Source organism: Pholcus phalangioides, unplaced genomic scaffold (genome assembly GCF_987345545.1).
Source record: "Pholcus phalangioides strain wild (caught in Gottingen) unplaced genomic scaffold, Ppha-v1.0 ptg000008l_1, whole genome shotgun sequence".
In the NCBI taxonomy this organism is placed as follows: Eukaryota; Metazoa; Arthropoda; class Arachnida; order Araneae; family Pholcidae; genus Pholcus; species Pholcus phalangioides.
This window is the reverse complement of record NW_028301601.1, coordinates 4,602,107-4,626,301: the sequence shown is the minus strand read 5'-3', so window position 1 is coordinate 4,626,301 and position 24,195 is coordinate 4,602,107. Positions and strand designations below refer to the sequence as shown.

The 24,195-nt window shown below is 34.9% G+C and overlaps 1 protein-coding gene across 1 annotated transcript in view; it reads left to right on the top strand.

Annotated features, from left to right (window-relative positions):
- The first annotated feature begins 28 nt into the window (after window positions 1-28).
- Window positions 29-24,195, top strand: part of LOC149083525 (cyclic AMP-dependent transcription factor ATF-6 alpha-like) — a 35,806-nt gene continuing 11,639 nt past the window's right edge. Inside the window, exons 1-12 of the mRNA XM_089234038.1 lie at window positions 29-426; window positions 2,275-2,345; window positions 4,185-4,361; window positions 6,409-6,727; window positions 6,968-7,203; window positions 7,530-7,607; window positions 8,801-8,908; window positions 17,046-17,161; window positions 20,525-20,764; window positions 22,089-22,253; window positions 22,765-22,885; window positions 23,724-23,808. Of these exons, the coding sequence (XP_089090164.1) occupies window positions 342-426; window positions 2,275-2,345; window positions 4,185-4,361; window positions 6,409-6,727; window positions 6,968-7,203; window positions 7,530-7,607; window positions 8,801-8,908; window positions 17,046-17,161; window positions 20,525-20,764; window positions 22,089-22,253; window positions 22,765-22,885; window positions 23,724-23,808 (1,801 nt within the window). The 5' untranslated portion in view covers window positions 29-341. The remainder of the gene's footprint in view (window positions 427-2,274; window positions 2,346-4,184; window positions 4,362-6,408; window positions 6,728-6,967; window positions 7,204-7,529; window positions 7,608-8,800; window positions 8,909-17,045; window positions 17,162-20,524; window positions 20,765-22,088; window positions 22,254-22,764; window positions 22,886-23,723; window positions 23,809-24,195) is intronic.

Sequence of the window (24,195 nt, the reverse complement as noted above, 5' to 3'; positions counted from 1 at the left end):
TCATACTAAATTTTGGCCCAGGGCGAAAGAGGTGCAGAGAAAAGTAGTAGCTGTTTACATCTCCATAGCGTGCGTGGTCCGTACATTTCAATAGGACTTTGTTTACATGATTAACTAAATTGATTTTTTTAAACGACTAATTAAACTTGACACTTTAAGTATTCTTGGCTCTTCATTGAAATTCAGGTGCGCGTCCATATTTCTACTTGAAATCACAAAATGGTGCCGGCGTGATTATTTTTATATTGGGAACAGGGTTCCGCTCCATGAGCATGCACAATATAATGCAAGTGAGGAAGTTCGTGATCCAGAATTAGTGAACAGATTTACATTTGGAGAACATGGCGGTGGAACTGATAACGTTAAATGAGATGGACAAACAGTTCATCGACGACAATTTACTCACGGATGAAGATTGGCAATTTGGTGAGTTTGTTATTGTTGGTAAATTTTCAAATATTGTATTGTACCGCCATCTATGTTTGTGAACAATTTCTTTGAATATTGAACAAAAAATCGCTCGTTAGAAGAAAGCTAACTCGAAAAAAAGAAGAAGAAATTGTCAATCTTTAACATCAATGATTTGGTTCCCATCCGTGGGCGGAGATACAAGGGGCACCCCCCTTCCCCCTAAACATCAGTGATGTGATTGGTTAACCTAATATGCAGGGCATGATGCGATTGGATAACCTAATAAACAGGGTGTAACTGAACTGTTATAGGTAATAGAACTCGCAAAATTAATCAATTTTCATGCTCACCATACAATGTGGGATCGCAAAGCAAGCGGCCAGCCGCAAGAGAGCTTCCGCTTAGTGTAAATGGGGAACAAAGTAAAGCTAAATAATAAACGACAAAGAGTACATATCATTGAAAACTTTACATGATGTGCTCAAAATGAGCGACTGCCAGCTGCGATACAGGAGTCATGCCGGCAACGGAGTGAATCTTGTACACATTTGGCATTTCACAAATGTCTGCTGCTGTGACACTAATTCAGCGACAAGGTTCTCTGGTGATTTGATGGACGTTTCATAAATAACACTTTTTAGCTGTCCCCCCCAGAGAAAAAAAAATCCGGGCAAGACAGATCTGGGAGACCAAGTGTTGTTCCCACCCGGCCAATCCATCTTTTCGAAAAGGCAATGTCCAGGTAGTTCTGCACAATCCTGAGGAAATGTGCTGGTGCTACGTTGTGCTAGAACTACATAACCGCTTGAAGATTCACTGCCGACAAATAGCAGCTTGATGATAGATTCTGTGGAAGGTAATGTTTCATCCATTCCAGGGTAAGCGCTCTATCACTGCTCGCAGCTTGCTTTCTGACCTCACGTTGTATTGTGAAAGTTGTTTGTTTTGACGACTTCTATCACCCCTTACAGTTCTGACCATCAGTTTAGTACCACCTTGTATATGCAGAGGTGTATTTGAAGGGAACTTAGCAGGCTATAACCCAGAATGGCAAGTTCGAAGTGGGCAACAAATAACTATGAATGAGTGCTTAAGATAATTAGTAAAATGAGAGAAGGTGAAATTTGCATAGACCACAGACTGTAAAATAATATATCTATCTGTGATAGCGAAGGGGCATGTCAATTAAAAAATAAGAGAGTTTGTAGGCATTCGAGTGACCTATAGAGCAAGGAGCAACCAAAAGAGAACTGAAATTATATAACAGGTTTTAGAACACTTAAAATTTAGTTAACTACTTACCTCTTGTGTAAGAAGGCTTTAGTCATTACTAGGGCTCAGATTTTTATGCTCTAAAGATGAAACGTCGTTGCTGATAGGTTAAAAAAACCTGAATTTACTGATCAGCAACAACGTTTCATCTTTAGAGGCATAAAAATCCAAACTCTGGTCATTACCAGGGTTTAAGCTACGGTCACATTTTTCGCAAAATGCGAAAGAAAATCTTAGAATGCGAAAAAAGTGGTAGCCACTTTCGCAAAAATGCATACAGGACGTACGGAACGAGTAGACATCTAGCCATCATTCATTACACTAGCATTGTAGCATTTTGCTAAAGCTTTTCTCCCCATTTTTGCTTTTTTGCGAAAGGAATTTTTTATCTTGCTTAAACCCTAGTCATTACACATAGAAAATTTTGGGCAGCAATGTCAATTTTTTAGTCGGCATGGCGACCTGGGGCTTGTCAAAGACTCTGATTGAGGCTGGAATAAAATTGAATTCTTATCCACCATAACTCAAGTTCATTTAGATTTATTGTTATACATATCAGCATTATAATCAGTAAACTGAATTTTTTTCCAGATGCTGTGGAATCACTAGAAAAAGCGCTTGAAGGATCAGGTTTCATTGAATTCGTTGGAAGTGACTTTGAGGTGCTCTAGATAACTTATTTATATGCATATAATTTTCCTGAACTGTATTTTCATAATATTTATCATATAATTAAGATATTAACATATATATAGCAGACCACACAACATTATGAAACTGATCTTGTTCTATGTGAGCAAAATACCTCAACTTTAATTGTAGATAAGATCCTCTAACCACAAGATGAGACTTGGATATGGCATGTCGCTTCACATTAGATGATTCTATTATTTTCTAGAAAGACAAGCCAAACCTGAAAGCTTAGTCGCTGCGTAGCTATTCACAATGAACGATCGTTCTACATAAGAGAATTGAATGAAATCTCCCGATGTGACATCACATACTTATTTTGTCTTATTTTGTGATTGGAGGAATATACCCAGCATATTAAATTGATTTTTTGTCTGTGTGTATGTTCCAAATTTCACACCTATCCTTATGTTTGACACAGATTTCTGCTAAATATTCTATAAATGCAGAACAATACCCAGCATAAATGAGAAGCTGGGTAAGAAGCGTTGTAAGTTTGTCTGAACTCTTTGAACTTTCTCAGAAATAGTCGAAAAAAGGGCATGAATGCTTCTTTGGATTCAACGATAGCTTTTGTAATGCTCAGTTACATTACCATGGTTCCAAAACATTGCCGACATGTTTATCCTTTGGCGGTGGTTTGTCACTTCTTTAATGCTCAGAGTACACAGAATATCCAGACACGCTAGTAATAATCTAAAATTTTAACCTTTATGGTAATATATTTGGTGGGAGATGACATTTGTTTTGGAAATTCTTGAAACGTGTCGCGATGCTTCAACGTATATTAGTATCTTTTGACTTGCAAGTGATCCATATTACCTCTAAAAATGTTCATTAAAATTATTAGTCACCAGCAGATATTTGACTGATAAGCATGAAACGTTTAAGAAGAGGTCACATTTCACATAGGATAGATAGTTATGCACTTTAGACAGCGCAGAGCAACAGTGTTGTCAGACTGTATCTTGCACAGTATTTTTCCTTGTAAATCAGAATGACATGCATTATGCATAAAGAGTTACAAGTATTTCATGGTGGGAATAATTTTTGGGAGAAAATTTGAACTTGTGAATAGTGGTCATGTGTGACAGAAAATAACTCTTCCTCCCTTGAAAAAATCATGCATATGCCCCCCCAAAGCAGAATGTTTAGCACTGTTCTGCAACAAGCCCTCAGCTAACTGGAAATGTTCTGCAGTAAAAACCCCCATACATGTAATAGTGGTTTTTTTTCACTTTTTCTTAAAATTCTTCCAAATTGTTCTCGCAGTAGCTTGAATTGTTCTGCGACGTATGTCACAGATTTTTGCACATTCTGCTTTGGGGCATATGCCTATGTTTTTGGTATCCCGCTATATTTGGTATCACATTTATGCTGTATGTCCATAGGCACTGGAACGTGATGGCTGAGGCTATTTGAGCTGCCCCATTAAATTTTGTGGGGGAGGGGGGGGGTTGCAGAGTTCCTCCAACAATTGATGAATATACAATGCAACACACCATTCCATCTCCCGCGTACGAGTGTGAGTCCTGCATAAATGTATGAGACAAACCAAGATTTTCGGCCCTTTCAATGTTTTCTCCATGTCGATGCCTCTATGTATGTCCGCTGTGCAATCGCAGTTGATTGTGTGTCCTTGCGATCATTGTGGTGAAGGCAATATCATGCATAGTACTTTAAATGTTTACATAAATATATGTATGGTTTGATTTGCATTGCAACTTTGTTTCTTTGTTTTATTATACATTCCAAATGTATTTGTGATACAAATTTCATGTCATAAATTTCTTATAATTATCTCTTCCTAGATCTCGCAGGATGGCTGCAATGATACAAAGAATCAGGTTGAACTGATGGACACATCAGTCATCGAGCTTTTATGCGACACAGATAAACCAATGAATGTGAAGCAAGAGCCGTTATCCCCATCTACATTGTCTGATTGCTCAAGTAGTGTCGACAATCTATGGAACAGTGTTTCACAGGTTTGCAAATTCACCTGACTAGTGTTTCTGGGATATATACACGTTTACTGAGAATATGTGGTGATTCAGAAATTCCTTTATTATCCTAGAAATAAACACAGACACTCAATGTGGTGTTGTGTATGGGTCATAGTTATACTGTTAAGCTCAATTATAATTAAAAAATAAATTCAGTGTGTGTAGACATGTGAGAAATATTCTTCAGAGAATATTCTCCTGGATGTAAAAATTGGAGAATAATCGAGAATATTCATTTTTCTTTTAAATAATTTAATTTTTTTTACTAATTTTGTTTATATTGTGAAATATAAATCAGTTTTGACAACAAAACAATTTACCTGAAACATTTACAACAAAACAATTTTTGGTATAATCACCCCCAATGACTACTTTTTCACTATATTATCAGAATATTCTCCAGGTCACGATGAGAGGTTTTAAAAGTTTGGTTATAAAGATTTTAAAAACCATTAAATTAAAACGTTAAAAAATTATTTTAAAATTAGATAAAATTTCAGAAATAAGTTCACAACACAAAAGAAATTAAATCAAAGTTGATTGATAAAGGAAGCAATTATTATACAATCACCTTCATTCTAAGAAGATACAGAACTGTTGTTTTTTCAATGCACAAATACACTTAAATTCTGTATCACTCCCTTTTTTTTAAAGTTGTGTAATTCAGCCCTGTTGGTTTAATTTTCTTGCTTTCAAACTTTAATATTATGGTCTACAAACTTCAATATACCCATCTTCTTGACTGAAAGAAAGACAGGGACAGAAACTATTCTTGAGAATATTCTCTCAAAGGACTACTATTATAAATTACTAGAGAATATTCTTATCTAAAATAATAATTATTATACAAAAATAATAATAATTATACGAAAATAATAATAATTATACAAAAAATAATTATTATTATTCTCAAGTTATTTATCGAGATTATTTATCATAATACATGTTATTACATATATTCTTGATAATACTCTCTGGAAGGACTATTATTAGTAACTTCAGAATAATTCTTATTTTCTATAAGAATATTCCCCAGTAATTTATGAAAGTAGTCCTTCCAGAGAATATTCTCTAGGATATTATATGTAACTATATTATAAATAAGAGGGGAATATTCTCATTAAGAACGTATAAGAATATTCTGAAGTTATTTATAATAGTAGTCCTAGCAGAGAATATTCTCAAGAATTATCTCTAAGTGTGTGAGACACAAATTCAAAGCGCATTTCAATTCCAAGTTCAGAGTTCATTCTTCTGATTGAAAATTGTTCCAGTGTTATTTATCCATGTGCATGAATTATACCATATATGCTCAACCCTTGGCCGGTGACCTCAAACCAAATTTTATGAAAATGAACTAAGTGACACATTTTCAGATCACTCAAATGACCTGCAGTGCAGTTCTACATCACTTAATCAGCCCGCTGCACATTTCCAGATCACTTGAGTGACCTGCTTCACAGTTCCACAGCACTTATGTGACCCATGGCATGTTTATAGATCACTTGAGTGACCCACATGGCACAGTTCTAGAGCACTTACGAACCAGTGGCATATTTACAGATCACTCTCAGCACTCTCCTAATAGTTGAGCACCCTTGAATTGTTTGCATGGCCTGAATAATCATGAAATTTATGATTATTATCCCTCAAAGCTTGCTTTTATGTGGGGGGGGGGGGTTTGATATTTTATGAATTGGTCATTTACCATTGGCTGATTGTACAACTGGGATGTTGAGAATGACAGAAAAAGAACTTTTCGTATTGATAATAATTTAAAAAAATGGTAAATTACTTTTAGAAAATAAGTCATCCATTTAGAGGTTTTGTATAAAATTAAAATTTTAGTTGAAAGAAAATTATAAATTTAAAAAATGATGATGCTTTTTCCATCTTTATTCCCATATACACGTCATCTTCACGTTTTATTTCCCCAAAAGTAATCTCCATGATATTTTTGGGATTACTACTACTTTGGGGATTTTTATTATGCTCAAAATTGTATATTGTTATTTAATTGCATCCATAGGACATGATACCAGTATTGAGTATTCCAGAGACAAAGGAAGAAGTGGTCCACTCTATACCGGATACACCACCTCACACGCCTCCAAACCTGGCTGAAATCCACAGTCTTGGTTCAACATCAGTCAAACAGATGGTCATCCCCACGTTGACTACACCACCTTTCAAATCGAGTGTTGTCCAAATGCCTGGTATTGCATATGGAAAAATAAGTCCTTCTAATGTAGCACAACCGCAGCAGCAGCAACAAGCAGTGATTGCGCCATCACCTGTGATTATAAAGCCCAAACCCGCCATCGGTTCAACCATGTTAAATGGGTCAAGTGTGTATCATTCAATTAAATCGATATTGACATTTTCTTTGTTTTTTCTGCTTAAGTGATGTCTGTGCTATAAAATATGTCTATGAAGCACTGCAGTTATTCAATTGTGTTATGTTGTCCCATTTGTGTGAATGAGCTTTTGAAGAAAACTTGGATTTCATTTCCGGAATTAAAGCACAGAATTCTTGATTTACATTTCACAACCTTGATTAAATGCATTGCATCTTTGTTTTTTCTTAGTTGGTTCCAGTCCCCTTGTACTTACACCAGAGCAGTTTATGGCATTAACAAACGGAAGACTCAAGGTGAATTCTGTGTCTGAACTAAAAAACACTCCTCTGAATGCACATTCCCAAACGCAATCAGTGCTGCAGTCGTCAAACTGTGGACTGACACCTTCCAAACTACAGCAACAGTTACCCGTTGTCATCAAAAAAGAAGTGATGAAAAAAAGCCCACCAAAACAGAATATTGAAGTGAGTGTACATTGGTATCAATTATATTCATTAATTCTAATGTATTTGAGCTAGATTAAGCCAGTATAAATCAAATGGGAAATGAATGTGCTTAGAATGAAGAAGATATCAGCTCATATTTCAAGCATAAGTGGAATCAATTTTATTGGCTTCGGAAATGGTTTACAATTATTTATTATCTTATTGTATTACAATTATTATCATCAATTACAATTTCAGATACTTTGGTGATTGTTATCTTTTCTGGAATTTTGCAATCAGCTTTTGGGTTATTGTTTCAGTTATAGTTGAAAACTTTAGTGTACAATCTGATTTTTTTTATATAGCTCTCCGCGCTTAAAAGACAGCAGCGAATGATAAAGAACAGAGAATCTGCATGTCTTTCAAGGAAAAAGAAGAAAGAGGTATATTTTTTTGTGAATTAATGCAAAAATTTTATTCACGTAATTTAATTTCCTATAAGACAGAGTTTGTTTCTCAAAACTAGAAATACTGTGTATATTATTTACACTGATTATGTTTCATTATTTGTTTGAATGTGAAAGTCTGTAGAATCACTTTATCATAAATAAAATAGGGACTTTTATATAAATAGTTAGAAATTCGTAAAATTGAGTTTTACTTAGAAATTTTATTAGAATAACTTTTTTTGTTATTTGGCCTATTAAGAAACCAGATAGCCGAGAAGTTAAGAGTACCAGTCTTGGGCTGTGTAGGTCTGGGTTTGCATTCCAATTCAAGCACTTGTGTACTAATACTAATAATATTCTGGACAGATCATGCAGATCACTTAGGAAAATGTAGAGTTCGATTTACAATATTAAAAGAAAAATTCTCACTCTCCGTAGGTATTATGTATTTGTGTGTTCCTTAACTAATAAAGTGTTGGTTGTTAAAACATTAAAAAAAAGTATATAATTTTTTTATAGTCTGTGGGCAATTAACAATGTAGGTAGTAGAATAATATTTTTTCCCGATGAAAATTTCCAATCAAAAAATTCAATTTTTCCTTATCTTCTGTAACTGTACTCCAAAAACAGATTTGGGAAAAATTGTTTGTCTTGCCATTTTTTTAATCAGGCTTTCACTTATCTACTTCAACATCCCTGCAAATGAATTGGGGGAAGAAACAGTAAAAACCTGCAAGTGCAGGCTATACACGAGTATTTTCTCTTATGCGTGCAATATAATGGTGCAGGCTATTTACAGAAATTTATGGTATAGTGAAACCTGTGCAAGACAGAACCTCGAGACTGTAATAATATTTTGTATAAAAAATAAAGGAAACAGAAAGTACTAAAATAATATTTCACTAATCATTGAACAGATCATATTTTGATTCCATTTAAGACAGGTTTCAGTCTCATACATTGTCTGTCTTGGAGAGGTTTCACTGTATAATTATAAATGAAAAAAATTTGCATTTTCTTAAATGTGTTTTAATGCTTTTCTTGCTAAAAAAAATCTGTCAATTTTTCTTTGCTTCTAAAATTGCCTTCAAATCTTTATTGTAGTTTTAATTTTTTTTTTTTTTTTGTTAGTGGCTTGTCTTCATTGCTGGTCAATGATATGACTGACATATTCTTTAATGTTCCAGTATCTTCAAAAACTAGAGAACGAGCTGAAGGAGGTTGCCTCAGAAAATAAGAAGCTTCAAGCTGAAAACAATGGGCTTAGACAAAGAATTATGGACTTGGAGAAAGAGGTTAGGCTTTTCATATTGCTTTCGTCAAGTTACTGTATTCGTGTATGAAGTCTTTCCAGAAAAGTTTATTGTAACCAGGGTTGGCAGGTTTTTGACACAGGGCAGTTTTTGACAGTTTAAACTGTCACACCAAAAACTGTCAAAAACCTCAAATATTGCTTTTCAATATAAAAATTCCCATTGTAAATGCACACGTTAACTGCATGTAATGTTTAAAGTGACTATGGTTTACAAAGAATAAATATTTAATATGATTCTAAAATAATTTTCTATTGTACAGAATTATTTTGAACAAAAAATATATATATGGTTTTTTTCTTATAAAATATACAATTTGAATAAAGCATAGCATAAACTCTGAAGGAAAAACTATAGAATGATTTGACATTCCAAAATTTCTTCAACTGCTTATATATGTGCTTTGATATAAATCATCTGCTGTACTCTTTTTACAACAGATATGTGCTTAAACAAGTTTATTACATCATATATGTAATGTTGTGATTTCTGTTATTATTAAATTATCTAGATAATCACTGAGATACTCTTATTGTGCATAACATTGAAATATATCTAGCGATCGAAATACTAAATTGTACGACTAAATGTGATTTAATTTAGCAATGCTAACATGTACATGAAGCTTAAGAAACTTCTGTAACTTATCCTTAGTCAAACCTAGTTATTCTTACTTCTGCACTATGATATGGTATATTTACTAGCATATTCTGCAATGGTTTTCCAGTTATAGCTGTATTTAATTTTAAATGTGCAAAACAAATGCTTTGGGTATCAAGTTCTATCAGCTCTGCTTTGGTTGAAAATACTCTTTAAAACTCCAAATTAATACACACTGAGCTCTAAGAAATTTTTAGATGAAAATAAATGTGTTTAGTTAGTCCATTAACAGATTCTGTGTGAGAATTTTTACATTGAATAAAATTTTGGGCAGATCAGAAAATTTGAAGTATCAAAATAGATTCTCAGTAATTATAATTCCAAATATAAAACCCTTTAATCTACATAAAAGTAAGTGTTTTTTATTTAGCATATCTATCAGGTTAAAAAAAAAACTATTTGACAACATTGACAATAAGTTTTTTTACTGTTTTAATACTGATTTATAGTTTCTGAAGTCTGAAACCTAACTCTGTGATGCCCCTGTGAATACTCTGTGAAATTATAATTAATATTTTGTTTTAATTATTGTAATAAATTAATGTTTAAAAATAAAACTTAATATACAAAAAAGTAAGTTTTTCATCATGTTATATTCCTATTGTGTTCAAAACATTATCAAAAAGCATTCATTTAGGTTTTTGACAGTTTAAACCTGTTTTTGATGCTTGTCATCTCAAAAACCCAACCCTGATTGTAACCCTCTTTATTTAAAAAAAAAACATGGTTGATGTCATTTATGTAGGACATAAATATTTTTAAATTTTAGATCATGTATAAATTTTCTACCACAATTATAACCCTTTCAGTACTGACAATGCTTTGAAGTACCACCAACGAACAGTTAGAAACTCTTTCACTACCACATAATGAAAAAATGAAATAATTATCATGTAAATTTTTTGTTAGGTCATTTTAGTTCTAAGGCCAATATCCAATAAATGAATTTTTTTTTCTAAAAGTTAGTATACAGCAAATTAATTGATGTGGTACTTTAAACTACCATCAGCACTCTATGCTTACAATAAATATGAAAGATAAAAATTAAAAATATGTTGAATAGTACAGTGGCAAGAATACAGGTTGATTAGTCTCCATGTGAACGATTTTGAAAATAAAATTCACCTAGGAAAATCCATATCTCCACCAGCACTTGTGCTCTATGTGGCTGCCCTGTTCTCGAACAATGGCACGACATCATAATTTCCATTGAAGGAGACTTCTCTGAATCTGTGGCAGGGAATTCTGTCCCACTCCTCTTTGCATATTTTCCATAGACCACTACTACTACTAAACCACACATGTACCTCGCCCATATTCCTCTGCGGAACCTCTAACGAATTGGTACATGCGGGAATGTGTGTGTACGTGTAGTGAAACCTGATCTAAAGTTTGTTTCTGTGTAATGCTTGTTATGTGTAGTGCTGCCGTCTGCCACCGGTTTTTCTAACTATGAGTGAAGTGTAATTATTGAATAATTAATCGTTGTAGGCCTGTTGCTCTCTGTGGCGAGACTTTTTAATGGGGAGATCGGCTTGCATTTGCGCCTCGAAGTTGGGAACCACAGGAAACTAACTTCAGCCGTCCATAGACAACTGACGAACGCTTTGCAAGTGCCCTTTTAAGTAGTCCAAAGCCACAAAAATCCATCAGACTTGCGTCTGGGGACTTGACGGGGACATGGTCGAATGGGATGACTTTGATTCCTGTGAATTTTGCCATCTGTTCATAAGAAGCTCATGAACTTTTTTTGCTGTGGGGCTGGATGCCTTGTCCATGTGGATGTGAACCTGGTTCGCATCAGCTCTGTACAAGGCAGGTATGGCTTTGGTGAAAATTGGTGTCATTACCGATTGCTGGAAGTAGGCTGCATTAACTTTTGTATTTCTTCAGATTTTCCGGATCATGAGCTTCCCTCTGTACGAGTATCCTGCTACCTCCATGAATCCCTTTGGAAATGCTTCCTTTCACTGTCTAACCCATTCTGGTGGACCTTTACAATGGACAGAACGATAATTGTTGGCTCAAATTTTATTGCTGTCGGGAAGGTAAACCCAAGCTCCATCTAGGGAATCCACAAATTTCCACTCTTGTTACCTGCCAGATAATTTTCATACAACTTTCGTGCATTCCTTTTTCGTTTTTCTTCATGCCTATGGGTTAGCAGGTGTCCTTGAGCTTTTTGCACTTTCCATAATTGCAATTTGCGTTTAATGAGTTGGGATATGTTTGCCTGGCTTACTCCTACCTTTCTGGCCATAGTTCTTTGCATTGGTGAATTTTCCTGTAATGTGAAATGCTTGACGACCTGTTCTATGACTGATGTGACCTTAGGATAGGTTTACTTCAGAACAGCCTTTGTGGGAGATTTCTTACATGAAATGATGTTAATTCCACCTTTACTTATCAAAAGTTGATGATCCTTGCACTGTTTTATGATTGCACTGAAGCTGAACTTCGCGGGGAAAAGTGCTACAGCATAGCCTTCCCAAAACAAATTTATTTTAGGTGACATAACTTCACATTTAAAATTTGCAGTTCAAAAAAAGAATGTCCTCACTCCACACATTTGAAAATAAATTATTTTAACTTGGTTCCCACGCTCCCTCTAATGACAACCTTCAAAATTTATTCACATGGAGACTAATCAACCTGTATTTATTCATTTCACCACGAAAAAAAAAAAAACATGATTTGTTTTATATATTTGTAAGGGGGGGGGGCATTTTTTGGGAGGGTTTAGTATACAAAAGTGTAAACACCTTTGCAAATACAAATACATGGCCACAACAGGCAGGCAAAATGCCTAACGAGATGGCTGAGAAACACATGTCCATAAAAAATATGGATGTCATATATGTCTAAACTACAGCAATCTAATTAAAAATGTGTGTGTGTAATTATAAATACAGGGCTCGGCATGGGTCACTTTTTTAGGAACTAGTCACTTTTATTAAGTATTTTCAGGCTCAGGTCACTTTTTCCATTTTTTTTAGCAAATAAACCTCGGTCTCGCGCACTTTTCTGCTGTCCGTGTTTTTTTTTTCTTCAAGGAGGAACTTTACCGGTTCAAGGTCGCTAATTTTCTCCCTCCCTTCATTGAAAACTACGATCATTAGCTCCCTTCACGTAGAACCCCTATATACGAAGGCATCTTATCTTCCCTGGAGCATACCGTGTGATGTCAGCATAACTTGATTTCAAGGCACTTGGAAGGAAAGCTCCTTGGTTAAAGAGTCGTCATTTTATGGAAAAGCCGGTCGGAAAAAAATAGCGTAAAAGGCACATACTTACAACAAATAATTTTTTCCCCTCCTGTACTACCATTCTTTCTTATTTCCCTACGTGTGCTCACTCGTTCTTTCATTTTTATCTTATTTTAAAATTGATCCTTTATTTTATTTGTTTTAAAAAGTTTTAGTCCTAAGGGCCGAACTCCTTTCTAGGAGCATTGAGCAAGTTACATTTGTTTGTTCTATCATTACTTTTGTTAATATTTGAAATGACGATTTAAGAGAGCCCGTGCAGAAACTAAATTACGCGCAGCGGGAGAATACCAAAGCATGCATATTAAAGATGCGTACTGTTAATACGTATTAAGCATATTATTAATACTCTTTGGAGAATACTCTTGCAGCTGGCCAAGGTTAAAGAAGCTTGCAAGTATTTTGAATTTACTTCAATAAAAAAAAATCATCCGACTGAAAATCGCGACCTATCTACAAATAAAATTCGTACTAGATATACGGAAGACTGGATATTGTGAAGATATTTATTATTTCAGATGTTTATTTTTTAAGGAAGGAAAAAACTCATCTCTGCCTCCACCGGGAGTCGAACCCGGGTCCCTCGATTGCCGGACGAGTGCTCTGACCACTAAGCTACAGAGGAGATAGAGATTTTCCTTCGCTATATATATCAAAATTAGCGTATATCAAAATTCGTACTATTTTTCTAACTGAATTTAAATCTCGGCAAGAAACCGTAGCCCCAGATATGATCGAAAGAACTATTTATGAAAAATATACAGAATCCTGCAATTCAATGTTTAGTTTAAACACAAGGGTTTCCAAATCAGATGAAAATTGGTCATCGGGCTGATAAAAACTCAGTTAACGTGCATGTGAGCCGTAAATAGAGGCGGATTTAACGGTGGGGACACCGAGCGCGCCTTTGGCCCCCTACTTTATTCTTTTTTCCTAATTTAAGGGGCCTATTATTAATTTTTTTTTAATGCCCGGGGCCATCAACAACTGACCTTTATCCGCTTCTGGCCGTAACTTAATTTAGAGCATCTTCACGATACTGATTGTTGACTTAATATCGACATATTGCACTCCATTCTTGATGTTGTGTAAAAAAATACCCTTTTTAGACCTTGGAAGTTATTAAAACGTTTTTGTCTCGAGTCGCTGGTATGACCGCAATAGGAGAGGGCGGGGTCTGGTTCCACTTGTGTTGAACGAGAAAGGGTGCACAGTTTACTATTTTTCTGTTTAAAAAAATGGATACCGGCCCTGGCGATAGTAAATTTTCATTCGCACTTGCGGCCCGGGTTGCTACATACCGTGATCAGATCAAAACTGGGGGGGGGGGCAATGCCTCGAACGGCATTTTTGATGGAATGGTATATTTAATAGAAAAGGCAATAAATTCCTTTGCAAAATTATCGAATTTCACAGTCAAGGCAGTAATTAACACAGTAATTACACAGTCAAGTTAAGGCAGTAAAATTACGTTTCCCCTCCAGAAAAAAATATCGTATTACGGCCATGGGGTAAATCGGGTGTCCCGGGTGGGAGGCGAATTCACTGTTTTTGTTCTTTGAAAAATTACAGGAGGAGTTAGAGAGCTAACGTGGCAAAAAATAGGTAGCCCTGACAGCAGCATCCATAAACTCTATTAACTGCATTTATAAACCCTGTATGTCGTTTGTAGTGACCTTATGTTCTTTGAATAGTGAGCACTCATCATGACAAGCATAAATAGAAATTTATTAATAAAAAAAATAAAATAAGAACGTTAACATGCGACGACGATCCTACTCGATTGCTTTTCCCACACACTTCTCCCCTCTGTTTATTTTCGAATGTCCAGTTTTGTTTTTGCAACCTCCGGTCTCCTGAGGCTTTTCTTCTTCTTATGCTCTGGAGCCTTATACCATATTGTTACGCCAAGGTTTTAACTGAGAGACGCGCATACAGAACACTACATCGTTGATTCGATTTTTGTGTTCATTTTATCCTAATTTTCCGTATTTCCCGATATATTTCTATCGATTTTCGCATATTGCCACATATTAGGTTGATTCATATTATAAATTATATATATATTTTTAATTTTATGTGCCCTTTGTCAGCCATCTTGAATTGACCGCCGCAAAACGGCGATTGATTGGCGCGGAAAAAAGTCGCCACCTTGGTGCTTAAAAGGTCCATGGGAAATTTACCGGGGAAGGCCGCGGAGTCTTTTTCTGTTAAAAATTACGGGGGCAGGGACCAAAATGATACTGTTCCTGGGTAAAGGAGTAAATGTTTTTTTTGCAGGGGTGTATGTTGTGTGTAAAAAAAAGAAAAATATATATTTACAAATTTTTCTCTAAAAAACCAAACAATTTCAAAACTGGTTTATTTTCTCCCTCACCCAAGGACAGTATTATTTTGGTCCCCCCCCCCTCTGCCTGTAAAAGAGTAGACTCACCCACCCTTCCCAGTCCAGCCATAGATGGAGATAGACTTGAAGGTCTTAGGGGTGCGGCAGATGACAATTGATATACATCAGTAGGCTCTGCAATTGATGCTGGGGGGAGGGTGGATTGCCCTCCCTCAACGTATAACAATTAAAATAATTTAGTTAATTTAATAATTGAAATAATGTAGTTAATTTAATAATTAAAATAATTCAGTTAATTTAATAATTAAAATAATTCAGTTAATTTAATAATTAAAATACTTTATTCAATTTAATAATTTATTTAATTTAAGTAATATTTTAATCTAATAATTTAAAATAATATTGTTAAAAATGCAATTTTATAGATTTTTTTTAAAATCATTATAGTAAATTTCTTAAAATTTGCATGAATCAAAATATGGATCAATAATGGGTATATAAAAAAGTAAAAAAAAGTTATGCATTCACCTCAACTATTTCATAAATCTTTGTCATATTTAACAAAATAGCTGTCCTACACTTTTGCTGTGATCTGGTAATCATAAAGTGGTTATACAATTTTCATACATCGTAATTCCAACTCTCAACAACGTATGTAAGTGTTGTTACAGGGATAAAAAGTTAGTGGCACTTTAACCTGTAACTAGTGTTGTGAAAATTCTGTGCGTAACTGCCGTTGTGGTACAATTTTAACCCCAGCAAGTATTAATGCATTTTAAAAATCAACAAAAAGAGTTTTCATAAAAGCAATGGGTGCAACCCATTGCACTTACCCAGTTCACTAAATAATTTTTCAAATTTTTGTAATTATTTTCTGAAAAATTTTCTTTTATTAAGACACATTTTTAAAAAAATAGAGGGATACATGACTTTTGAAAATTTTTTAAAATTACATATTAAATTTTTTGAACGTAATTTTCATGATTGAAGAACTGGACAGATATGATTAAAATATAGTCAGAAAATAAAATTTACAAATTAAAATAATTACTATATTTTCACAAGCACCAAAATTAGTCTTATTTTAAGTCGGAAATACAGTACTTGCAAACAACACCATGAAATATTGATCATACAGATCTTACGTAGAACTAACTAACAACACTATCCTCATGCTCACCTCAGATATCCAATGTTTTATCATTAATTTGAAACCGTTATCGAGAAAACTGTTGCTCTTCCCAGACGACACTTCAATCTTAACACTATAAAAAATGTCTTACGCAAATGGTGAGGCTGGATTATTTTTACCCCACGAATGAATGAATGAATAAAATAATGGAAAGGGAAATAGAACAACCTCATAAATTTGTCAGGAATGTATAAACAACCTGATTGAAAGGATAACAGGATGTACTGGATGTGTTTCTTTCTCAAAGGAGTGGCATGTTGGGAAATGCATGGGGTCAAGATAATGCCCACCATGCCAGTTGAGGGTTGAAGTACTATCAGAACTGAAAGGCCCCCTTAACATCCCTCACATATCTTGTTGGACGTTGGTATTTTCAAGTATAAAGACTATAACTAGGCCACCAGATGACAGCACACATATAAGACAACTAGTTTTTTGGATATGAGATGTTTCATCTCTGTAAATGTGTTTGCTGGATTGCACACAATTGTAATGCAGTAAAACACTGCTTTTACAAAATGTTACCTAACAAATGTATAGAAAAAATTCTGACTTTTTTTGTGGTGAAATAAATATTCATTATTATGTAAAATACATTATCAGTGGTGAACTGCAACACTTGTAGTGTGTCCTGACATATTATTCTTATTCCAGAATGAAAGTTTAAGAACAAGAATTGTGAGGGTAAATATTTCACCTAAGGTGGCCAAGAAGACAACTGGGTTGATGGTTGTACTGCTGATGTTGACATTCAACTTGGGTTCTCTAAGGTAACAGTGAACAAGTTCTCTAAGGTAACAACCACCTGAAACAGTGCGCCACCCGATGCCAAACTCGTACTTCAGGTAGATGCATCCGATTTTGCCATTGGCGGCGCACTGTTTCAGGTGGTTGACAACGAGCTTCAGCCTCTTGCATTTTTTTCTAGGAAATTATCTCCCGCGGAATGCAACTACAGCGCGTACGACCGTGAATTGCTGGCTGCATATGCTTCTATAAAGCAGTTTCGGCATATGTTAGAAGCTAGGGACTTTTCTTTACTCACGGACCATAGACCACTAACATATGCCTTCAAGCAAAAATTAGACAAGGCTTCCCCTCGTCAATGCAGGCAATTAGATTTTATTGCCCAATTCACTACTGACATACACTATATAAAAGGTAGCGAAAACATACCCGCAGATGCACTTTCCCGCATAACATCAATTTCAATGCCCAATCCTATTGACTATAACGAAATTTCAAAAGCACAAGAACACGACCAAACTTTAACTGATCTTTTACAAAATCCACGAGGATTACAGCTCAAAAAAGTGACTTTGCCAGACTCAAATACTTCACTATTTTGTGATCTCTCCACTGGCACAGCTAGACCATACATACCAGAACAGTTTCGTAAGCAGGTTTTCGAGACCATTCATAATATTTCCCATCCAGGAATTAAAGCTACAACTAAATTGATTCGGACTCGCTTCATTTGGTCTTCACTAAATAAAGATTGTAATAACTGGTCCAGACAATGTATACCTTGTCAAAAGTCCAAAATAACACGACATACGAAAACCCCATTAGGTTTATTTCCTGACCAAACTGAGCGATTTGATCACATCCATCTTGATATCATTGGTCCTCTTCCTCCTTCTGGTGGCAATGCCTATTGTCTAACTATGATCGACAGGTTCACACGTTGGCCGGAGGCGGTCCCGATTCCAGACATCAGCGCCGAGACTGTAGCTCGCACATTCTACGCAACATGGATATCTCGCTTTGGGGTGCCATCCAAAATCACAACCGATCAAGGCCGTCAATTCGAGAGCTCCCTCTTCCTAGCACTGGCAAGAGTACTAGGAATTCAACGAATACGGTCCTCACCATATCACCCGCAAGCAAATGGCCTCGTAGAGGAGCTACACAGACCCCTCAAAGCTGCCATCAAAGCCTATAACACAGAACACTGGTGTACTGCTTTGCCCACTATATTACTCGGTTTCCGTAGCGTCTTCAAAGATGATCTGAAAGCTACCACCGCGGAATTGGTATACGGCACTAGTCTCAGACTTCCCGGAGAAATATTCGATCCCACTCCGAGGGAAACATCATCAAAAGAACTTATTGAGACTATCAAAGAACATTTTACAAAATTACGACCGCGACCAACATCTTGTCATGCACCACAAAGTATTTTCGTCCACCCTCATTTGAAAGACTGCTCACACGTATTCATTCGGCACGATGGAGTGCGAAAGCCGCTTCAAGCTCCATATGACGGACTATTTCAAGTGATTCAACGACGTGAAAAGACATTCGACATCGATGTCCGTGGAAAAAAAAGAACAGTTTCTCTGGACAGACTGAAACCCGCCTTCCTGGCTTCAGACGTGAACGATTCCAGTCCGTCACCAACAAGAATTACCTTACCTACGCCTCCCGTTCCTCAGACAAGAAAAACACGTTCCGGACGAACTGTCCATTTCCCGGACCGTTTCGAACCGTAAGTTCGCTACTGGGGGGGGGGGGGAGTGTGCGGCGGCTCACCAAAGACTGTGGCCAACGGTCGCCAAATGCGGGGACTGCGCGAGAGAATTTTTTGTGACTAGACAGACCTGAAGATAACGCTGATTCAACATGTTATGTTCTCGATGATACAATAAAAGTGGACAGTAACAGTATGTTTTGCAGCTTTTTTTCTATATTTTGATTATGTTTACACTTTCCAAAGTTCATAATGTGGTATGTGATCGATACATAATGGCCCCAAAGCAGAATGTTTTGCATTGTTCTGCAATGAGTCCTCGGCTGACTGGAAATATTCTGCGGTAAAAATTTCCATAATGTCTTAAAATTCTTACAGATTGTTCTGCAGTGTATGTCACAGATTTCATTATATTCTGCTTTGAGACGTATTGGAATTGCACTTACAGGTATCCCTTGCTTTATGCATTTTGCTACAACACTATAGTCAAATCCCATTATACCGAACACCAACAGACCGAAGAAATCACTTCTTTATAATGAAATTTTGTTATAAAGGAATTCCACTGTTTCTATGCAATCTTATCTGGGAGTTTAGAAAAGTGTTTGTTACAACAAAATTTTTGCTATAACAATATTCGTTAAAACGGGACTCAACTGTATTTTTAAACATTGGTTTAAAACCTCACAAACCTGTGAAATTTGTTTCCAGGTTTGATTCGAATGATGTAAAATCTGGAAATAAGCTTGCAAATTAAAGAGATGGCATAGTTATAATGCTAGAATCTATTTGATTTGAGGATGTAGATGAAATAAGTGTATAAAATACTCACATCCTACTCATCAGAGTGAGCTAAGATCTTATTGACTCACTTATTAATATAGTTTATAGCTCACAAACAAATGTGGAGTAAACTATGTATAGATAATGATTCATGATGTAGTAATCATGTTAAATGACATGAATGATGAAAGCCAGCTGTCCTTTGTTGTTCAGCCCATTTCCAATTTTCAAAAAATGGATAGTTTTTTTTAACATGTTGATTATGCCATAAGAATTATAAACAAAGAAAAACATTCCAACGGTATTTTCACATTTGTGCTAAGTATTCAGAAATCATTGGTAAGACAAATCTCGACTGTTTTATTAAAAAAGTATATGAGCCTATTATTTCAAGAATTTTGGTATAGCAGACTCACACTGACTAGGAATAATCCATTATCGTCTGATTTAACACTGTCGGAAATATGTAGTGTTTGTTAAATAGTATTAATTAAATTCATCTAACTGGGATGATTTATCAATTTTTTTATTACTAGATTTATATATATGTATAATATTTATTGCTATTTATGATATTTATTGTACTAAAGAACTCCCCTTTCTCCCGATTGCTATCTTACCCATGCTAAATTCAACTCACTTTACTCGATTTCGTCCTACATAACTATTTTGTGGAACCAATCAATAGTAAAAACCAAGGGATGTCTACATTAAATTTAAATTCAACCTTTTCTGAGCTGTGTTAATTTAAAATTAATTTCTGTTTTTTGCACTAGAATTTTTTCGATTGTAGTGCAGGTGGCATTTTTCAATAATTTATCTGCATTTGTTTTCCCTTCTGATTGTTTTAATGATTTTTATTTTCATTTTTGCACAGCCGATTATTTGAGAAGAAGACCTCCTTTGACCCTGAAATCACCAAAGTTCCACTTCCTCACAGAGTAGGACGGGCATTACTCTGGGAAGAGCAGCTAAGCTCGGCAGAAAATCAGTCCATCTCTTATCAAAAGTTGAAGGGAATTCACAATGATATCGCTGCTGGGTTTGCTGAAGATTTGGAGAATGCCTTTAATGTTACAGTTTGCCCCACATACATAAATAAAACAGAGTCTCAGAGGTAAACTGTAATTTATAAAAAATTGTGGAAAGCATTTGCTAAATTTCATTGATGAGAAATGTATTTTGTTATCGCCATTGGATAGTTTTTTTTTTTATATTGCTTTCATGTTATCTGTAACTATCTCCAAGTTAGTCATACAGTTGAACCTTGATTTGACAAATCAAAAGAAATAGACAATTTGATTCATTAAATCGAGGTCAAATCGATCAGAAGCATAAACATGCTCCTCGAAATGCTAATTTAAAATTTTTTTTAATTTTGAAGGTTTATATTCATTAATTAGGGGTTTGACCTTTATTTTTGTCAGAATCTCAGAAAAATTGTTAAATCAGAGAATTTGGTGAAACGGAGTTCGTTATATTAGGGTCTCATTGTATAAATGGAGGGTTGAGGATCAAAGTGGTTCAAATCACTGGACTGCAACTTTTCATAACAAAGCATTCTTTTTTGAAAGCTCCCGCAAGAATCAGTTTTCTTTTGAAATGATTTTTTGCTTGTAAAACACTTTAAACTCTGAAGTGTCTTATAAGCGAAAAATAATTTCTAGGAAAACTGATTTTTCGGGAGCTTTCAAGAAAGAACACTTGGTTATGAAAAAAGTTGCACTCCAGTGACTTTGACCACTTTGATTCTCAACCCCTCAAATGTAGTTTTGCAATAATTTAATGAGTTGTCATCTATCTTTCAAGTTGGAATGGGAAACTGCCATGAATGATAATTTGGTGGATGTAATTCAGATAGTGGAAGGTTTTTTTTCTTATTGTGGTGTGATTTTTTTTTCAAATTGGTGTTCAACTTACATTTGTATCTCAAAATTGAAAAAACTCAAGTGAAGTAGATACCAAACCATGTCTAGACACAAATTCTATAAGGTCTTGTTTCTTATTGTAAGTGAGAGCCCTGACCAAAGCAAATAGCTTGGTCTCCAAGACAAGTAAACAATCAAATTACTTTTCATACACCATTCCAAATGTAATGCAAAATTTTATTAATTCAAGTGTATCCAATGGGATGCTCGGTTTTCTTAACACACACTGGCATCAGATTGTGAACACTTAACTGAATTAAAAAAAACACCTTGATGTATGTCCTATGAAGGTTGCCAGATTCTAGAGAAAATATAGAAAAGTTTTTAAGGCTTATGCAGGGCTTACATAAGCTAAGTTTTGTCAGTGGAAGAGGTTTTCAATTCATTATCAACCACAAAACTAATGTGATGGAGATTTTATGGGGTTTTTCATGTAAAAAAAAGTGAAATTGATGTTTTTTGCTGTCTTTGAAATTAATAATTGCCATTTTCATGTCTCTTTTTTTGTGATAGGTTAGAAAATGATCTTCGAGGCTGGGTTCATAGAGTTGAGAAAAAACAGAAGATGAAAGATTCTATGATAGAAGCCTACCAGGAGAATGTGAAGAAAATCATGCATCCTCTGCCAAACATACATTCATTTTCAAGGAAAAAGAAAGATCACCCCAAGCATGTTTGGTGAGTTAGCTGCCTCTATCCCCATTAAAAAATGAAATGATTGCTCCATTGAGTTGGAAGGATATTTCTGCGATTTAATATGAATTTAGTTTGCGCTGATATGATAAGCTGATTTTATTATGATTTATCCAGAATGTTTCGATAAATGAATTTTTTGATTCTATATACATTCACCTTTTGATGAACTTATATAAAGTTATTCAACCCCTTGCGTCATGTGCAATGCACCTAACAAGACAATGCTTACATGAAACAGTTCCATTTGCCAAAAAAAAAAGGAATCAAAACTGAACAGCAATGTGCCTCTTTTATTCTTCAGTATGTAGTTTTATTCAGCCATAAATAAAATTTATATTTTTTGAATGAGAATGTTATGAAAATAAGCTAACATTTTAATTTCTATATTTGGCATTTGAAAACTTGTTTGTGTAGCACCTGTCAGATCCTTTTTCGCCCAATGAAGAGTTATTATTATTTGTTGATTCTCAAAAAAAGAAATCTTTCATGACAGGGGTCGAAAATTGACTGATAATGGAATCGCTGTGTACCATTCTCCTAGAAAAGATTATGAGGATTTCTTTGATGCAATTAATCGCCGAGACGATACATTTTATTTTGTGTCTTTCTCTGGGGTAAGCATACTTGAAGAAGTTCAGAAGTTATTGCATGATTTATCCATAAATGTTTTTATCATTTTGCTGTACTCTTGGTTGCTTATCATGCGGTTATGAAAGGGAGAGAAAACAAACTAATCTCCTCCAATCTTATACACATTTTGCTTATCTTATTTAATCAAAAAATATTTTGGTAACACATGACTGTATTCTGATTGACTAAATTATTTGCTACTCATATTAGAAGGTTTTTATTTTTCATCTTTTTGAATGATCTATGTTGACCATTGAGATTTTCACATCCTTATCTATTTGTTTCCCACCAAACGTTAAGGAATCTTTTTCTTTTTTTGTTTTCTCGAACTGATCTTCAACTGTTCATTGTCAGATTTACTGTAGAGTCTCGAAAATCTGAAACTCAAAAGTTCAAGTTTCCGGATAATCCAAGGCACTGAAAATTTTTGAATTGCCTTCTTGAGACACTCTTTTTTCTTTCCAAGAACCCCACTTTATTTTTTTTGCAGGAATAATATGTACTACGTACTTATTGTATAGTAATTTCAGTTAGAGAAAGGAACCAAGCAGCTCTTAGCACTATGATGGGTAACTGGTGTAAAAACATATGTACTGCTTTGAATGGACGTACACCATTTTTACTTTCTGGGAGGAGTCTACTGTATCAGCATGTATGGTAGTGACTGACATCTTCTTTTCAGATTACTGTTTATATCATTTGTTTGATAGTCTCAATTCAATAATTGATTGTGGGAAGGGAATAACAGAAATTTTGTATTAAACTTCCTCCTATAATTAAATAATGTGCAAGTATTTAGACGACAAATAATTGTTCTTTCAGGATCATCTACTGTTACCTGCTACAGCTCACAATCAAACAATCAGGCCAAGGATGTCCTTAGTTATGCCAGCCATGACTTTGAATGGTATGTGACAGATAAATAAATATAGTATAACCTCTTACATATGATTTGTGAATTGCAGATGATTCTAAATTCATGCGAGAAACAAAAAAGTGGTGATATAAGACTCCCAAACAAGTATTTTTGGTCATAGAATGTGCTGTCGAATTGCAATAATAAAGGCAGTGGAGGGTGTTTTTAGAGAGTGCACAACAGCACTTTGCAACGTCCCTTATGGGAGTTGCTTGCCCGGTTCGAAATGCCCAGTAACTGTAGTGGCAAACGACAAGTGGAAAATTATTACAAATAAACTTTCGCATGAAAATATTATTTATTAGGTTTGAATGTATAAGTTAGACAATTTTAACAGTAGATTAATTCAACATAGAACCCTCTATTTGACATTGACAG